This window comes from Ochotona curzoniae, unplaced genomic scaffold (genome assembly GCF_017591425.1).
Source record: "Ochotona curzoniae isolate NIBS_2020 unplaced genomic scaffold, NIBS_Ocur_1.0 contig_2688, whole genome shotgun sequence".
Taxonomy (NCBI): Eukaryota; Metazoa; Chordata; class Mammalia; order Lagomorpha; family Ochotonidae; genus Ochotona; species Ochotona curzoniae.
The window spans coordinates 28,088,120-28,104,913 of NW_024465553.1; the positions used below are offsets into that span (position 1 = coordinate 28,088,120).

The window sequence follows — 16,794 nt, forward strand, 5'->3', positions numbered from 1 at the left end:
GACTCAGGAGGTCGGAGTTAGTGTGGTAGCACTGGGGCGGGGGGAGCCCGGAGTGATAGGAAGCGTGTATTCATCCATGAAGAATTTCATCATTGAGAGACGAAGAGCGTTGGAATATTGGTCACACAGTGATGTGCATATATTCAGCACAGTTCAACCGTATACTTAGAAATAGTTAAGATTGGGCCTGGCGGCGTGGCCTAGTGGTTAAAGTCCTTGCCTTGAACGCCCTGGGATCCCATATGGGCGCCGGTTCTATCCCGGCAGCCCCGCTTCCCATCCAGCTCCCTGCTTGTGGCCTGGGAAAGCAGTCAGGGACGGCCCAAAGCTTTGGGACCCTGCACTCGCGTGGGAGACCTGGAAAAGGTTCCTGGTTCCCAGCTTCGGATCAGCACAGCACTGGCCATTGTGGTCACTTGGGGAGTGAATCATAAGGCAGAAGATCTTCCTCTCTGTCTCTCCTCCTCTCTGTATATCTGACTTTGTAGTAAAAACAATAAATAAATCTTTAAAAAAAAAGAAATAGTTAAGATTGGGTGTTGTGGCAGTGTGTGTTCATTCATCACTGGGAATCCTGCTTCCCATGTTGGAGCGCTGGAGGAGTCCTGCGTGTCCTGCGTCTGATCCAACTTTCTGTTTATTCTGGAAAGACAGGGATGGTGACCTAAGTGCTTGGGTGTCAGCCACATACCTGGGAGCCACTGGTGAAGTTCCAGGTCCTTTCCGCCTTCCCGCCCAGCCAGCTGCAGCTGCTGTGGGCATGTAGAGAAAAGCAGCTGGTTAGCAGGTAGAAAGGGTGTGTGTGCCTGGAGATTCCAGGGGACGGTCGCTGTCTAACACCTCCTCCTCTAGAGTGTGTCTGCCAGGGCAGGTGCTCCCAGGTGAAGTAAAAATACTGCTTCTTCCCTCCTGCTTGTAGGTGTAACATGTCCTGATGTAACGTGTGTGGATCGGTATAGATGCATTACTATAATGTTGAATATCATGTATTGTTTATGTAATCAGAAAGCGGTAATACTAAACATGAGCTAGTAATATGGGTTGTACTTCAAGACATGGTAATAACTGTAGCATTAGAGCCTCCTTTGACATATGAATGTATTCTCCAGATGCAGGCTTTCAGGATAGGATATTGATTGCTTTCTTGTCTTTGTCTTTTCCAGCACTTTCAGTCTCACGTGGCCATGAAAACGCCTGCCCAAGGAGCTGAGGATGAGCAGAGAGTGAGTCTGGCTCTAAGTCAGTTCCATTGTCAAGGCTTTACGGGTTCAGAGTAGCTTCCCATACAACTGGCAGGCTTTCGTGACAACAGCCTCCTGCTGGTTCTTACCTTGAATGTGAATTAGCTTTGGTTAATTAAAGTGAAAACCAGTCATGGAAAGGATGGTTATTTCATGTCTAGGATGTTGCCGTCCTAATTTGACATAAACTTTCTATTTCCCTTTTGACATTTATGTTGCTTGCCGCATACAGCAAATAAAGGTCCCCGGTGCCTCAGTGGCGTTCCCTGGAAAGGCTAGCGCTGCTTGCATTGGACACTGCAGAACGCGGTGGTGCGAGCCAGACGCCTTCCTGCGTGACATTGGCCCTGAGGCCACCCGGGCCCTGGGAACTTGCCTTTCTGAGTATCCTGGATACCAGGGGTGGTTTTTACTAATTCCCATTTAAAGACTATGCTTAAAAGGGGTAGTAAATTAGATTTGGTGAAAGGTGTGTCAATTTTAATAAAAAAGAGATGTGCAAACGCAAACAGTTCAGTACAATGATTTCCTTCCGTTCTGTGATGCTGCAGTTGGTCTCCTCCTGCCTCTCCCTCCTCTTTCCTTGTGTGCTCGTGGTCCTGCTTTGACCCACGGAATACCTCATTGCTTTCTTTCCACTGATAATAGATAATTTAATCACTCCACAGACTTGTTTAATTTCCATGACAGGGCTCTGCGGAGTCAGCGTCATTAGTAACCCTTAGCCACCAGTCCACAGAGAGGGCATTACTTGGTGTCCTTTTCCCCGGCCCCTCTTCTGCATTAAATCTTGGGGACTATACCCTCATTAAAAAAAATTATTTATTTTTATTGGAAAGTCAGATTTACAGAGTAAAGAAAAGACAGAAAGATTTTCCATCCGTTGGTTCACTCCCCAAGTAGCCGCAACAGCCAGAGCTGAGCCTATCCAAAGCCAGGAACCAGAAGCTTCTTCTGGGTCTCCCACGTGGGTGCAGGGTCCCAAGGCTTTGGGCCGTCCTCTGCTGGTTTCCCAGGCCACAAGCAGGGAGCTGGAAGGGAAGCAGAACAGCCGGGACACGAATTGGCACCCATAAGGGATCCCAGGCGTGCACGGTGAGGACTTTAGGCACTAGGCTACTGATCTGGGCCCTATGCCCTCATTTTTTAATGTTTCTTCTATTTCTTTTCATTGATTTTTTTTTTAAGTTTTAGAACCAGAAGGACGGTCCAGAGTGATAGCCTAATGGCTAAACATAAATATAAAAAAAATATATTATAAATACAGCAGCTCTAAGGAATCATAGAGATCATATAGTCCAACTATCAGAAAAATTCCAACAGATTTCCTTTCACTTATTATTTAATTCCTTTAAAAGGCAGAAAGAGATCTTCCAAGTGCTGGTTTATTCTTCAAATAAAACACTAGCCCACAGGAGCCAGCTGTTCCGGGCTATGCTAGTGTCCTAGAACTTGCTCTGGATTTCCCGTGTGGGAGGTAGGGACCAGGGATTCCAGTACTGACCGGAGCCCAGACGTGCACGCAGGCCCTCGGAAATGGGCCCCTATCCACGCTGTCCACTGCCTGTCCAACACGTGACCTTTCATTCTGGAGCACCACGAGGGCAGGGGGCGTGGTGCTTGTCACGCTCCTTTTAAAAGAAAGTGTAAAGATAGCGTGCTTACATGACTAATATGGGCTTGGCAGCACTAGAATAGAATCTGTATTCTACTGGCTTCCTGTTGACTGTCTGTCACAAATTTAGCTATTTAAAAGAGTCCATTTTTGGCTTTGAAGATTTCTTTATTTGAAAGGCAGAGTTAAAGATCTTCCATCTGCTGGTCTACTCCCTTGATGGCTGCAGTGGCAGGATCTGGGCTGATCAAGAACTTTTGTCAGATTTTCCATCCGGGTACAGGGGCCTGAACCATGGGCACTCCTTTCTCCGGCTGTGAGCAGGAAGCTGGAATGGAAGTGGAGCAGCCATGGCATGACCCTGCACCTCTGTGGGACGCCAGCAGCACAGGCCCGGAGAGCTTTACCCACTGCACCACAGCAGCCGGCCCCCGCGCCCGTTCCCCAGGTTCAGTAGGTTGGAGAGCCAGGAGCTCCCCTGGCCTCTGCTGTGCTCTGTTGTCTGGAGGTCTCCCTTCCTACTGTGCCAGGTTGTTCGCAGAATTCAGTTCCTGGCTAGCTGGGGGTTGCTGTCAGCGCTGAAGGTTATTCTCGTTCTCATTAGGTGAATCCTACCCAGAAAAGTCTCTCTTTTAGATAGAAGAATTCGAGCCTTAATCATGCCTGCAGATCTCTTCTCAGGAGCAGCTAGGTTAATGTCTGGCTGAAGGACCAGGTCTGTGAACACCCAGGGCTGACAGTCTCGGATGGGCCGTCTCAGATTCTAGCTTCCTTCCACACCAGAAAGTGCCTTCCTCAGCCCGTCTTCGAGGTCTGCTTCCCAGCAGGCACTCGTAGTAGATTGTCACTTTGCCTCGAGACGTTTTGTCTACCTCATATGTAAGAATACATTCAGATATAGGTGTTTATTTCTTCTGAAAATAAATCGCTGTTTGGATACTTACTGCTTGAAATTTACCTATATTATGGCAGTGTGTCAACAGCTTCCTATTCCCTTGGCTGTAGCACAGTTTGTTTAGCCTTGCACTGTTTATTGGCCGCCAGGAGTAAAGCCTGTGTGAACATCTGTGTGTAAATCCTCGTGTGTGTTTACCTTTGGCACCTCCAAGGGGGCGGGGGCTTGGTTGTTTATAACAATGTGTTGAACTTCATGAGATAATTACCCAACTAGTTCCAAAGTACTGTTCTGTTTTGCATTCACACAAATTTATAATCATTACAGTTATTCTTCATGATCACATATGCTTGACATTGTCAGCATTTTTCAGTTTAGCCATGTTAGTGGCAGGTATTCAGCGGTCTCTTCTCGAGCTTTTTATGTCCGGTTCCTGCAGCTAACATTCTGTACGCTCCTGGGACCTTGAGGGACCCGAGGGACCCTGGTCACAGAGGGCCGCGGCAGAAGAGTGACTTGACATGTCGAAAGGCTCTTAGGAATTAACCAAGTTCTCTTCCACTGTTTGGCAAACCATCAGTTACTATTCAACTGATTTTTTTTTTTTTCTCTTGGATGCTTCATTTTACCATCCTAAAAACTCCTTTTGCTGACAACTTTGTTCTCAGCTTCTGTAATTCCTTGTCTTGTCCACCGTTTATCTCCTTTTTCCTATAGATTCCTCAGCATATGTAACGTAGTTGTGTAAAATCCGCACGTACCACTCAGCATGTGGTTCCTGGGAGTCTGTGTTTTTTGCCTTGGCCATAATTAATGTATTATTTCCTAATGCATTAATTTTTATTGCATTGTAGATGTAGAGCTGCTGCATTCGGTTTTCTTCTTGTGAGGGACCTTGGTTATGAACTTTGTCAGGGCAAGTCTGTTTCCGTGTTAGGGAACCTTTGTCATTCTGGGCTGTGGCCCTTACTCCTAAAATTGGTTCCATCAAGGACTAAAGCATGAGTTTGTCCCTCCCACCCGCCTTTTTCAAATTTACAAACTTTAAATCCAAGCTCTACTTGTCTTCCTAAAATGACGTTCTTGAATTATCTAATTGGTTCCTCTCAATTCCCATTTCGCCCACCCCATCTTTGCTTTCCACTGTACCTGCCCGGTTCAGTGGTTAGCTGTGGATTTGAGAGTATTGTGTTTGCAGATTTTTTTTCTTTTTTTAAATAAATTTTACTTTTTTATAATGATTACATGGTGGATTAGGATAGAAAGGATTGAGGTTTAGGGAAAATTGGGTGTACTCAACGCTTCCAAAGTTTCTATTCTTGTTCCTGAGGGAAGGTGAGAGACAAAGGGCAAAACCACTTACAACTTTCCACACGTCCCAGTACCCAGAGATGATGAACCACCACCTCGTATCAACCCAGAGTCTCAGTGTGTGCATGTTCCGAGGGTTCTGTCCCAGTGGCTTGGATAATTCTGAAATGCTGCCGATTTCACCAACCCAAAGTTGATGTCACTCTTCCAATGTCCTTTGGTTCCATTCACTGAGATTTTTGTTGTCATTGCTTGTTTTGGGGTAGTTGTGCAGTTAGTTCTGTTTTTTTTTTTTTTTTGCTACATAACCAAATGAGCTGCTATATGCTTTTACCACAGGGCCTGTATCCACTGTTCCACCTTTTTCATTAAGTAGGACATGTTCTGGCAGGCGAATCCGAGGACCCAGGCCGGGAGTCCCATGCATCGCTGGATCCCCAACCCCTGGCACGCATGAACCCGGCACCCACCTAGTAGGTGGACCCTGAGATCTGGGACAGGAGACCCAAGCCCTGCAGGATCCCCCATGCCTGGGGCTTTTTAAAACACTTCTATTTTATTTTATTTTATTTTATTATTTTATTTTATTTTATTTTAAAGTCAGATATAAAGAAAGGAGGAAAGGCAGAGAGGAAGATTTTCCATCTATTGATTCACTCCCCAAGTGACCAAGCCAGAAGCCAGGAGCTTCTTCCGGGTCTCCCACGTGGGTACAGGGTCCCAAGGCTTTGGGCCGTCCTTGACTGCTTTCCCAGGCCACAAGCAGGGAGCTGGATGGGAAGTGGGGCTGCCGGTTTAGAATTGGCGGCCACGTGGGATCCCTGGACTGGAGCTGCTAGGCTACCTCGCTGGGTCCGTTTGCAGATTGTGAGCTTATTTCTCTTTCTGAGATTTCCTCCCTTAATTCTCAGCCATCTGCCTGGCCAGACTCCAGTTGGTTCCTTACCACCTGGTAACACCATTCCTCCTTCTGACTGTTCTGTCTCTCCCTACCTGGGGAGGTCTCTGTGGACAGCTGGGTAAATGCGCATCTACCCTAGTGGATTCCTTTCCCTGGAGAGTTTCATTCCTTCCAGTGTATGTCTCCTGTGCTGTCGTCCCAGTGACCTAGAGTTGTTAGCAGTGAGGAGGTAAGCTTAACGTGTGTTCCTCTGCCATTACGGGGAAAGAGAACTGTGTGTAGTTATGTATTTTTTATTTGCACTTTAATTAAGAAGTTTGAGAGTTATTAAATACGTAAGCATTTAATGACTTTAAGTGTTGCATTTTGTGAGTGACTGTTCCATAGTTTACATGAATATTTTCTTGCTTTTTGATATCAAATATTTACTGTTATAAATAGTGATGAACATTCATTGTATGAAAAATATAATTTAAAAAAAAGTAATACAAATTTGGAGTCGGGCACATTTCTCATAAACAATGATTTGGGTGTAATGTCAAAATTTTTAACTTCTTTGCTGACCTTCATTTATACTCTGAACTGTGTTTTGTAACCTGTTTCAGTGGAACTATTTGTATTATTTTTTGTTTTCCTTTAGAAAAGAGACAATGTGCGTTCCTTGACTATGTCTGGCCATGTTGGCTTTGAGAGTTTGCCTGATCAGCTGGTCAACAGATCCATTCATCAAGGCTTCTGTTTTAATATTCTGTGTGTGGGTAAGGGCCGATCTTGCTCAGAATTAATCCCCTTGTGCTTTCCACTGCTTTCTGGCCGTACGTGCAGCGGTAACATGTTGTCAGCCTGAGATCGGGATCTCCGAGTTTTCCTCTTCTTCAGTTCCTGTTTTGTTTTTCTCAGCTTTAAGCCTTTAACCACTTCACTGCTCTCTCCGGGGTTCTGGGCAGCTTAGCAGGCACACTCGGGCCTGCCCTCTGCTGAGCAGCCTCAGCGTGAATGTCCGATGGCCGGCCTGGCCTGTGTGGTGTCGTGCTCGGGGACAGCACCCTGGGGCCGACACGTGTGTCCGTGACAAGATACTTCTGCTTTCAGGGGAGACTGGAATCGGAAAGTCCACGCTCATCGACACGCTGTTCAATACTAATTTTGAAGACTGCGAATCCTCACATTTTTACCCACATGTTAAACTTAAGGCTCAGACATATGAACTCCAGGAAAGTAATGTTCGATTGAAATTGACCATTGTGAATACAGTCGGATTTGGTGACCAAATAAATAAAGAAGAAAGGTATGTGTTTTTTTTTTTTTTCTGATAACAAAATTTTATTATCTCAAGAGATTTGCCTACTTGTCCCATGAGCTATGACTTGATTTTGTAATATGGTAATCCGCATTTTCTCGGTCACCATCAGTTGTTTGGTAATGAAACAGCATGTGTTGGGATACAGCAGTTGAAGCTGCGGTCTGTGCAGAGCACACAGGCCAGTTCACAGCTGCTTCACTTCCGATTCAGCTGCCTTCTCACAGACCTGGAAAAGGAGTGGGAGGTGTGCCAGGTGCTTGGGAGCCTGCATCTGCGTGGGAGATCAGATGGAACCTAGTGGAAGGTGTGCCAGGTGCTTGGGTGATGGAACCGAGACTCTTAGTTTTGACCTGGCCCAGCCCCAGCTTTTGTAGCCATTGCATGAGTAAACCAGCAGATGGAAGATCGCTCTTTCTCTCTGTCCATCTCTCTATCTCTGGATTTCAAATAAAGAAATCTTTACCAAAAAATAACTAATCAGCATTTTGTTTTTATTAGCATTTTTTTCTGTCACCTGTCTGATTTCTTCATAATAATTTGAAATGCGTTATTTCAGCAAAAACACCGGTTATTTCCTGGTATGCAAATTCAGTGTGTATTAACTGATTGGCACTAATTTCCAGGCAAAACTTACTGAAGGAAACAAATCTAAAACAGACACATGCATACACATACACATATAAAATCACCATGGAGTTGTATTTTTTTGGTAATTTCTAACTAAAAAGCTAGTTACATCATTCAGCCTTATCGGGAAGATTTGGGAGGCTTATTTCTCTCTTTTTTTGTGAGAGAACTTTATTTTTTAAAATTTATTGGAAAGGCAAATAGACGAATAGAGTTCCTGTCTGCTGATTGACTCACAACAATGCTGGCAGTGGTCACGGGGCAACAGGAATCTGGGATCAGAAACTCCAGGTCTCCCACGTGGATGGCAGGAACTCAGATACCAGAACAAGCACCTGGTACGTCCCAGGATTGGCAGCTGGGAATTGAACCCAGGCACTCCTGGAATATGGAAGCAAGCAATCTGTTAAGCTACCCTCTAGGATAGTTTTCATAGTGAAATTCTAGCTTATATTTTTACGGGCTCAGCATGATGGCTCAATGGCTTAATCTTTACTTTGCATGCTCCAGGATCCCATCTGCGTGCCAGTTTGTGTCCCGGCAGCTCCATTTCCCATCCAGCTCCCTGCTTGTGGCCTGAGAGAGCAGCAGGAGATGGGCCAAAGCGTTAGGACCCTGCAGCTTGAGGGAGACCTGGAAGAAGCTCTGGCTCCTGGCTTTGAATCAGCTCAGCTCCAGCCATTGCAGCCATATGGGGAGTGAACCAGCAGATGGAAGATCTTTCTATCTCTCCATAAATCTGATCTGCCTTTAAAGTCTTATATTTTGCCTTATGTTATTATTGGCCAGCATTTCTCATATGGATTGCACAGGCTGATGATAGATACTCTATGACGTTTAAGCTTTGAAAGGGGGAAGTATGTCGGCTAAAACAGTGACGTAAAGTAGGGAATCCTCACCGGTGAGGAAGGTTCTTGCTAGGAAATGACTACACATGAACTTCAAAATGTGTTTGTACTAAAATTAACATTGTTTAATTCCATTTTCCTTTTTTTAAGCTCCTGTTTCATTTCCTGGAGGGGACATGTTTACCTGCAGATTGACCATTCCCATGACATACAGTAGAGAACAGCTGTGTCAGCGTTACATTCTGCCTTGAGGAGCTGTTTGTGTGGGGCTGCTAGAAGCAGAATGGTCTTGCTTTGAGTATTAGTGCTCCCTGTAAGGTGGATATTCACTTGGAGTGAATCAGACATAATTAGCATTTGTTTAGATGAAGGGGTTTTTGTTGTTGCTGTTTTTTACTTAAATTTTTTTTTTTTTGGTATTGTTTGAGAAGAAAAGCTGAGAGTGCCCCCGCTCATGTGCTGGTTTATCCCCGTGTTGCTGCAGCAGCTACAGCTGGGTTGAGTTGGACGTAGCGTCCGTGTTTGACCAATCGCTGCACTGCTAGGCTGAGCCTTGGCAGGACGGCGGGTCAGGAACCGGAGCCGATGTCAAAGCCAGGCGCTCTGATGGGGGCTGCTGGCGTCTTAACTGCTCCTACACGTGTTGTGCACCTGCTAAATACGTTCCGCTGCGTTAGAAAATGAAAAATGGGTATAGATTTCTGTGTAAATTTCTCCCTAATTACAACTCACTTATCCCCATTTACCTGTTTACTAGATTGTCGTCTCTCATTTATCAAGGTAATTCATGTGTGTCTGAAAATATCTATCAGTACCCATCAATGGGAATTTCCTTCAGCCATCAGGCCTGGTCTCATTTCTCTCCTGAGAGGAGCCACGGCTGTGAATTAAGCGTCTTCCCAAGTCCTTTGGAGTTATTTTCTCTTTTTAAATAGGTCTTATTGACATTTAATCTGTAGTTCCCATGGATCTGGTTTAGTAACTGGATGTGGTTGTGGCTCCTTGGCTGTGCTGTGGGTACCCTCAGTGCTTCAGCAGTGCCTGGAGAGATCCCCCCTGGAGAGACCCCCCCTGGAGAGACCCCCCCTGGAGAGACCCCCCTGGAGAGACCCCCCCTGGAGAGACCCCCCTGGAGAGACCCCCCCCCTGGAGAGACCCCCCCTGGAGAGACCCCCCCTGGAGAGACCCCCCCTGGAGAGACCCCCCCTGCGGATCTGCAAAGCTTCTCTCTGTTCTTCTTACTGTTCTGTCCCTCAGGTTCCGGTTCCTGTAGTTTCCTCAACTCTTTTTTTTTTTTTTTTAAGATTTTATTTTTTATTTTTAAAATAAAAAATAATAGGCTTCCACCTTTAGCCTTGGATGGATATCTTATTAAGGTAGCATAGATACGTTATACTGAATATCTACATATTTTTTCAGCTACCAACCAATAGTTGACTACATCGATGCACAGTTTGAAGCCTATCTCCAGGAAGAGTTGAAAATTAAGCGTTCTCTCTTCAACTACCACGACTCACGCATCCACGTATGCCTCTATTTCATCTCTCCCACGGGGCACTCACTCAAGACACTTGACCTCTTAACCATGAAGAACCTAGACAGCAAGGTACGCTTAGGAAAATACTCAGTGTTGCATGCTTCATTATTTATCTTGCATTCTTAAAATATCCTTATAATATGTGTCTGTGTTATAACTTTTACTGATGTTTCTTTACATGTTAAAGTAAAAAAGAAAAAAAATGGACTGTTACAAGAACACCTGTTTTTTAAATTAGCCAAGAGCCATGTATAATTCATAAAACTGTAAGAAAAAGTATTATATTGCTCCAGATTTTGGTATTTGTGTAAAAGATGAATAAACACTACTTACTGAGGTTGCAGTCTTAGCTTAGCTGTTTAAGCCATCACCTGCAATGCCCACTGCCCATATGGGCAATGGCTCAAGTCCTTGCTGCTCCACTTCTGATCCACCATCCTGCCAGTACACCTGGGAGAGCGGCAGACAATGGCCCACGTGCTGGGGCCCAGGCCCCACTTGGAAGGCACATAAAGCTACCGATGCCTTGCTTCCGCCTGGCTCAACCCTGGCCTTCGCAGCCATTTGGGAAGTAGACCAATGAATAGATCTCTCTCTCTCACTCTGCCTTTCAAATAAATAGATCCTAAAACAACAAGTAAGAATACTTACCGTCTAATACAAACAAAACGAAACAAACAAAAGACCACAGACTTTCTCTGCACCCTAGAGTTATGTGAGAATTGCAGCTTTCCTAATAGTGACTGCTATTTTCCACCGTAGGGTTCGGAAGGCAAGGGTGTCCTGGATGCCACGCTTTCTGGAGAAGTCAGGAAGGCCCCGAGGTCTGGGGGAGAGCCCCTCACACAGTCAGTCTATTGCTGAGTAGTTGGATGGCGGTAAGCCACCTTGCCCAAGGATATACAGCACAGGGGAGTGCAGCCGAGGCTTGTTCACCCTGGGGTCTGCAGCACATCTTTCCCACAGATAACCGGACACTGAATGCCTTGGGCTTGTCAGACCCTACTTTCTGGTAACCACTATCTCTGTTACAGTGTGAAAGCAACCAGAGGCAGTACTTCAGTGTAGACAGGGGGATGTCCCGGTATCATTTTATGAAACTGTGCAGTGTACACAGTTTGCCAACCTCTTCATCTAGGTTAAGAAAATTTACTGTCAGAGCCTGAACGGCGTTTGTTTTGTTTTGTTTCGTTTTGTTGAGGGGATGATTGCAGGGTTAAAAAAAACAAGCCCGCTATTATGTTATTTTGTTTTTCTCTTTATGCTTAATAGGTGAACATTATACCAGTGATTGCCAAAGCAGATGCAATTTCTAAGACAGAATTACAGAAGTTTAAGATCAAGCTCATGAGTGAATTGGTCAGCAATGGCGTCCAGATCTACCAGTTTCCAACAGATGATGATACCATTGCCAAAGTCAATGCTGCAATGAATGTAAGCTCATAACTGCATGTTGGTTCTTCTGACTTACACGTGAAAATAAAGTTAGTGTATGTGTAAAGTGGCTACTAAAAGTCCAGAATTAAAAATGTTTGTGTGTGTGTTGGAAAACGTAAAATGATCCCAGCTGCTCGCTGTGGAGACCTGGTCCTTCCTGCTCGCTGTGGACACCTGGTCCTTCCTGCTTGCGATGAAGACCTGGTCCCTCCTGCTCGCTGTGGACACCTGGTCCTTCCTGCTCATGATGAAGACCTGGTCCCTCCTGCTCACTGTGGAGACTTGGTCCCTGCTGCTCGCTGTGGACACCTGGTCCTTCCTGCTCATGATGAAGACCTGGTCCTTCCTGCTCGCTGTGGACACCTGGTCCTTCCTGCTCATGATGAAGACCTGGTCCCTCCTGCTCGCTGTGGACACCTGGTCCTTCTTGCTCGCGATGAAGACCTGGTCCCTGCTGCTCGCTGTGGAGACCTGGGTTTCCCAGGCTCCTGAGCACGGCCTGGTGCAGCTTGGCTCCTCTTCATGAAATCAGCCGACAGGACAGCAGGCTCTGTTTGTGTCTGTCTCTCAAATGTCTGTTGAATATTTTTTAAAGTTACTTAGGTGACTTTTAAAAATATTTTTTTTTTACAAAATTAAACGTTGCTTAACTTTTATGTTAATGTCATTAAAGATAACCCAGTTCCTTAGTTTACTTTCTTAAGCTGGCAGTTTTTTTAAATATCTGGTTATATTTCAAAGATTCCTGAGTTTTTCAAGCCAAGCTGACTTGTATGTTCTGTTGAAATTACTAACCTTCCTGAAACTGTTAACTTCAAAATGAGTTCATTACACCTACTTAAGAGTTACTATGAGATGGAAGTCACTTAGCAAGGTGCCTTACAATGATGCTCTGATTCTGTCCTTTTCTGTTGCCTATTTTTCACGTTTATATTAATATACCTAAACTCAGTCTGTACAGGCCTGAGTCATGTAGTGGACACTGCTATTTCCTGTGAGCCCAAACTGTCTTCACATCAAATTTTATCTCTTGTGCTCACCTGAAATGATTTTTTCATAAAGACACAATTAATAAACTAATGTCAACGATTAAATTTTAGATAAGTAGTACTTGACTACTTTTTATATTATTTTCCTTTATATTAATCCTCACCTTTATACCGTCATATCTTCTCCCTGTCCCTGAACTTAGCATTTTGTTTAAAACCTCCTCCTCCTCCTGGACCAGTGATGTAGGCTTGAGTATATGAATTTTTTTTCTCCAGGCCCTTGTCTTTTCAAAAGACAGGCATTCTGAGAGCAGGCACAATGTGAAGTGCAAAAGTTATAACAAAGTCTATTAAAAAGGTGAGACGGTGAATGCATATACACGTGTGAGTGGAGACTGCCACTCATGGAGAGACACACGCTGTGAATGGGCACAGGATTGCCGAAAGGGAGCTAGTGTCAGGGAGAGGAGAGAGGGCACCCGAGGCATCTGTGCAGTCAGGAAGTGAGGATGGTTCCTCCATCGGCGCAAAGTCACCTAGGTCCCAGATGAAACAGGTGCATCCTGGGGAAGGGGGCACCTCTACGGACAGGAAGGAGGATAGAATTACGTGCAGGTACATGTGACTTCCCGCTCAGGAGACCCAAACTCCCAGCCTGTTCACTCCCCGTCTCTACTTGACCACACTTCATGCTGCCCTTCTGGTCTACCAGGGCTTGTATCTTCTTGCTGCCTATGATCTCTCTTCTTGTTGCCTATAGTATCACTTTGGGACTAGCACTACTATACTATAGTATAATGTTAGTACTAATACTATAATACTAACTAGTGCTATAGTAACAGTACTGCATGTCTGTCTACACACTCAATGTTGTTATATTTTGGTTATATATGCCAAAGTACTTCAGAAAGTGGGTGTAAGTGAAATTAAAGGATAAGTTTATTTTGGTACAAAAGCTCTGAAATCCATGCATACAAAGGCATTCAAAAACTTCATGAAAAAATGCCTATTATGATAAAACTGAGTGGATTTCAAATTTTCATTTTTCATTTTTTGTGATTCAATTCCATAGGATCTGGGATTTCCCTTACCCCTTCCTAAGTTCCCTCTTTACCCACTGATTTTCCCTATAATATTACAATATACCAAACTTAACTTACGTTTAAATTTTTAAAAATTTTTTTGAAAAAAGAAGTGTAGAGAGAGGCAGGTTGCTACAATGGCCAGAGTAGAACTAAGCACAACCAGAAGCCTGCAACTTCCTCCACGTCTCCTGTGGAGGTGGCAGAGACCCACGCAATTAAGCCATCTTCAGCTGCTTTTCCCAGACCTTTAGTGGTAGGGAGCTTGATGGGAAGTTGGGGCAGCCAGGACGCAAACTGCCACCCACACTGGATGCCTGTGTCACAGGAGGTAGCTTAGCTTAACGCACTGTGCCACAGTGCCAGGCCCTGTTTATTTGAAAGGCAGAGATAAACAAATAGACTGACTAAGCAGTGTCTGGAACTTTATGAAGGATTTCCAACTGTCTGTAACTTGCTTTGTGTAAAGATCCTGTTGAGGGAATTGACACGTACTGTCTCTGTTTTTCTTCTGTCTGCAGTAGGGTAGTACCTGGCACGTGAGGGACACTCACACAGGACCATAGAGCTTCACAGAGACTCCTGCAGGACCGTCAGCACAGATTCACTGCCAACTTTCAAATCTGGGACATAGCATATGATTTGATCTTAATCCATTTATTAGTTAATACACTACTGCTGATTGTCTTTTGAAATAGTCTTGTACCACATTGGTATGACATGTAACTAAAACTGTGGTTCTGTTTCAGGGACATTTGCCTTTTGCTGTTGTAGGAAGTATGGATGAAGTCAAAGTTGGCAATAAGATGGTCAAAGCTCGTCAGTACCCCTGGGGCATTGTGCAAGGTGAGAGACAGACGAGCGATGGCCAGAGGTCTGTGTGTGGTCTGAGAATCTAGAATTGCCCGTCATGCGTTCTTCCAAGTGATGCCTGGTTGGGCTTTACCTTGACTGTCAGAGGACTGATTGTGTCTTGCGTAACTCGGCCTGTAGAGGCCAGGAAGAGCCTCGCTGTTGCATGGTGCCACACTCGGTGGTGTCTGTTGATGTCAGAAGGTGCGAAGCACTGGCTGAACACTAAACTCAGCCACCTAGTACAGAGCAGAATAGAGCATTTTGTGAATTTATGTATTTTGTGGATTAAAGGCTCCAAACACCTGTGAGCCGATTTAAAAAGTTAAATCCACTTGGTATTTACTCACTATAATGAGTACTACCTGGTTCATTTAATTATTGTGATGCTAATTAATGGAGGAATAGAATACCTTCACTAGCACTGGCTTCTAAATGCTGATAACACCCCCTTTTTTATTGACACATAGTTTAAGAAAAATTGAAAAAAATATTTAAATGTGTAAAAAAATATAAAAGTGATCATTGTACTTGACCGTTGGTCATTTGTAGTCCCCTGGTCACTGTAGACGCAGAGGAAGTGGATCTACATGTAAGTGGATCTACTAATTTCACGTAGTATCTAACACAGGAGCATAAATGTTGTGTTGTATTAAAAAATATGTAAGCTGTATCATGCATTTGTAAAATATACTATTTTGCAAAAGGTAGCATTATATAGTCTTTTTATTAAACACTAGAAGACACGTCCTGAAGTGGTTTCTAAACTACTAACAAAAGGTAACTGGAACATATTATAACATAAAAGGATTCATTTCTTCACACTCTTTTGTTTATCTATTGGCTACTAAGTTGAAGGCAGATCTTCTCATATGTTAATTAATATTGCCTATTTTGAATACTTGCATAAAATAATGGTAGCAGCTAATTAGGCCAATCATTTCGTTCTTTTTTATGTCACATGTGTTTTCATTTAAAACCCAGTGTTGTTGTTGTGTCTTTTGGCTAGTGGAAAATGAGAACCACTGTGACTTCGTAAAGCTGCGAGAAATGCTCATTTGTACAAACATGGAGGACCTGCGGGAGCAGACACACACCCGGCACTATGAGCTGTACAGGCGCTGCAAGCTGGAGGAGCTGGGCTTTACCGACGTGGGCCCTGAGAACCAGCCCATCAGGTAAGGGGGCTTCCTCGGGAAGCCAGCCGGGCAGAGAACCAGAGAGCATCGCTTTCTGTAAGTTCACAACTGGAGACCAGCTCCGGTTGACTCGGAGCAAAGGATGCATGGATCGGCGAGACGATAAGAAGAGGAGGTAAGATGGAGAGGCAGAGGAGGCATGGACCATTACGGCATGATGCTCATGATGGACAACTCAGAAAAGTTGCCTTCTTTATTTATACACAGATCATCACAAGCTTTTGCACAACATCCAATTGTTCCATTTTTACTTCATTATAAAAGAATGATTACAAAATCAAAACTAAAAAACATTATTATTGTTTTACTTATGAGAAAATATTTTCAGCAAGCTGTTACTCATTCAAACCTGCAGAGACCTGGCCAAGGCTGGCAGCACATGCAGTTACATAGTCACAAGTGGTTTACTTATATCCCAAATCGATTTTCACTAAACAGAAACTAACTAATATTGCCTAAAATATCAAGAGTACAGAGTTAAAAGGTCCTAAATGAAAGGAATTTATAAAAGCATATAAAATCGATTCTTGATTAAATCTTATAATCAATCATGCATTAATTACCACCACCTTCACCCAGTGCCGATTCAATTGTTTTTTGTAATTTTGTTAAAAGGCAGTGAATGGGATCAGGGCAACTCAGCCAATCTGCAAACAGAGGGTCTTTACAAGAAACTTCCTTTATCTTTATAAACTGTTTTCTTTCCCTAAATATGAGTGCCAATATAAGGTAGAAATTTTAAGCCATTTTTGATGATGATTATTCATGGTCCGGTTCCTCCCACCACCCCTTGTGCCCACGCTCTGTTTTCCCTCATACTGTTACAATAGTATAGTCCTTCAGCAACAGTCACAGGCCCAACATTGTGGTCTTTAAGTGTACACAGTGGCACAAAGTCCCAGCATCCTGTTGTCGAGGTGTATTGGGCAGTTTCCTTGGGAGACCTCCTTTTATTCA

The 16,794-nt window shown here is 44.2% G+C and overlaps 1 protein-coding gene across 2 annotated transcripts in view; it reads left to right on the forward strand.

The window, feature by feature from the left end:
* SEPTIN10 (septin 10) overlaps positions 1-16,794 on the forward strand; it is a 56,208-nt gene that overhangs the window by 25,879 nt on the left and 13,535 nt on the right. For both annotated transcript variants that reach the window (XM_040975499.1, XM_040975500.1), the window contains exons 2-8: positions 1,164-1,223; positions 6,604-6,721; positions 7,056-7,251; positions 10,161-10,347; positions 11,551-11,712; positions 14,536-14,632; positions 15,648-15,816. In XM_040975499.1, coding sequence (XP_040831433.1) covers positions 1,164-1,223; positions 6,604-6,721; positions 7,056-7,251; positions 10,161-10,347; positions 11,551-11,712; positions 14,536-14,632; positions 15,648-15,816 — 989 coding nt within the window. The remainder of the gene's footprint in view (positions 1-1,163; positions 1,224-6,603; positions 6,722-7,055; positions 7,252-10,160; positions 10,348-11,550; positions 11,713-14,535; positions 14,633-15,647; positions 15,817-16,794) is intronic.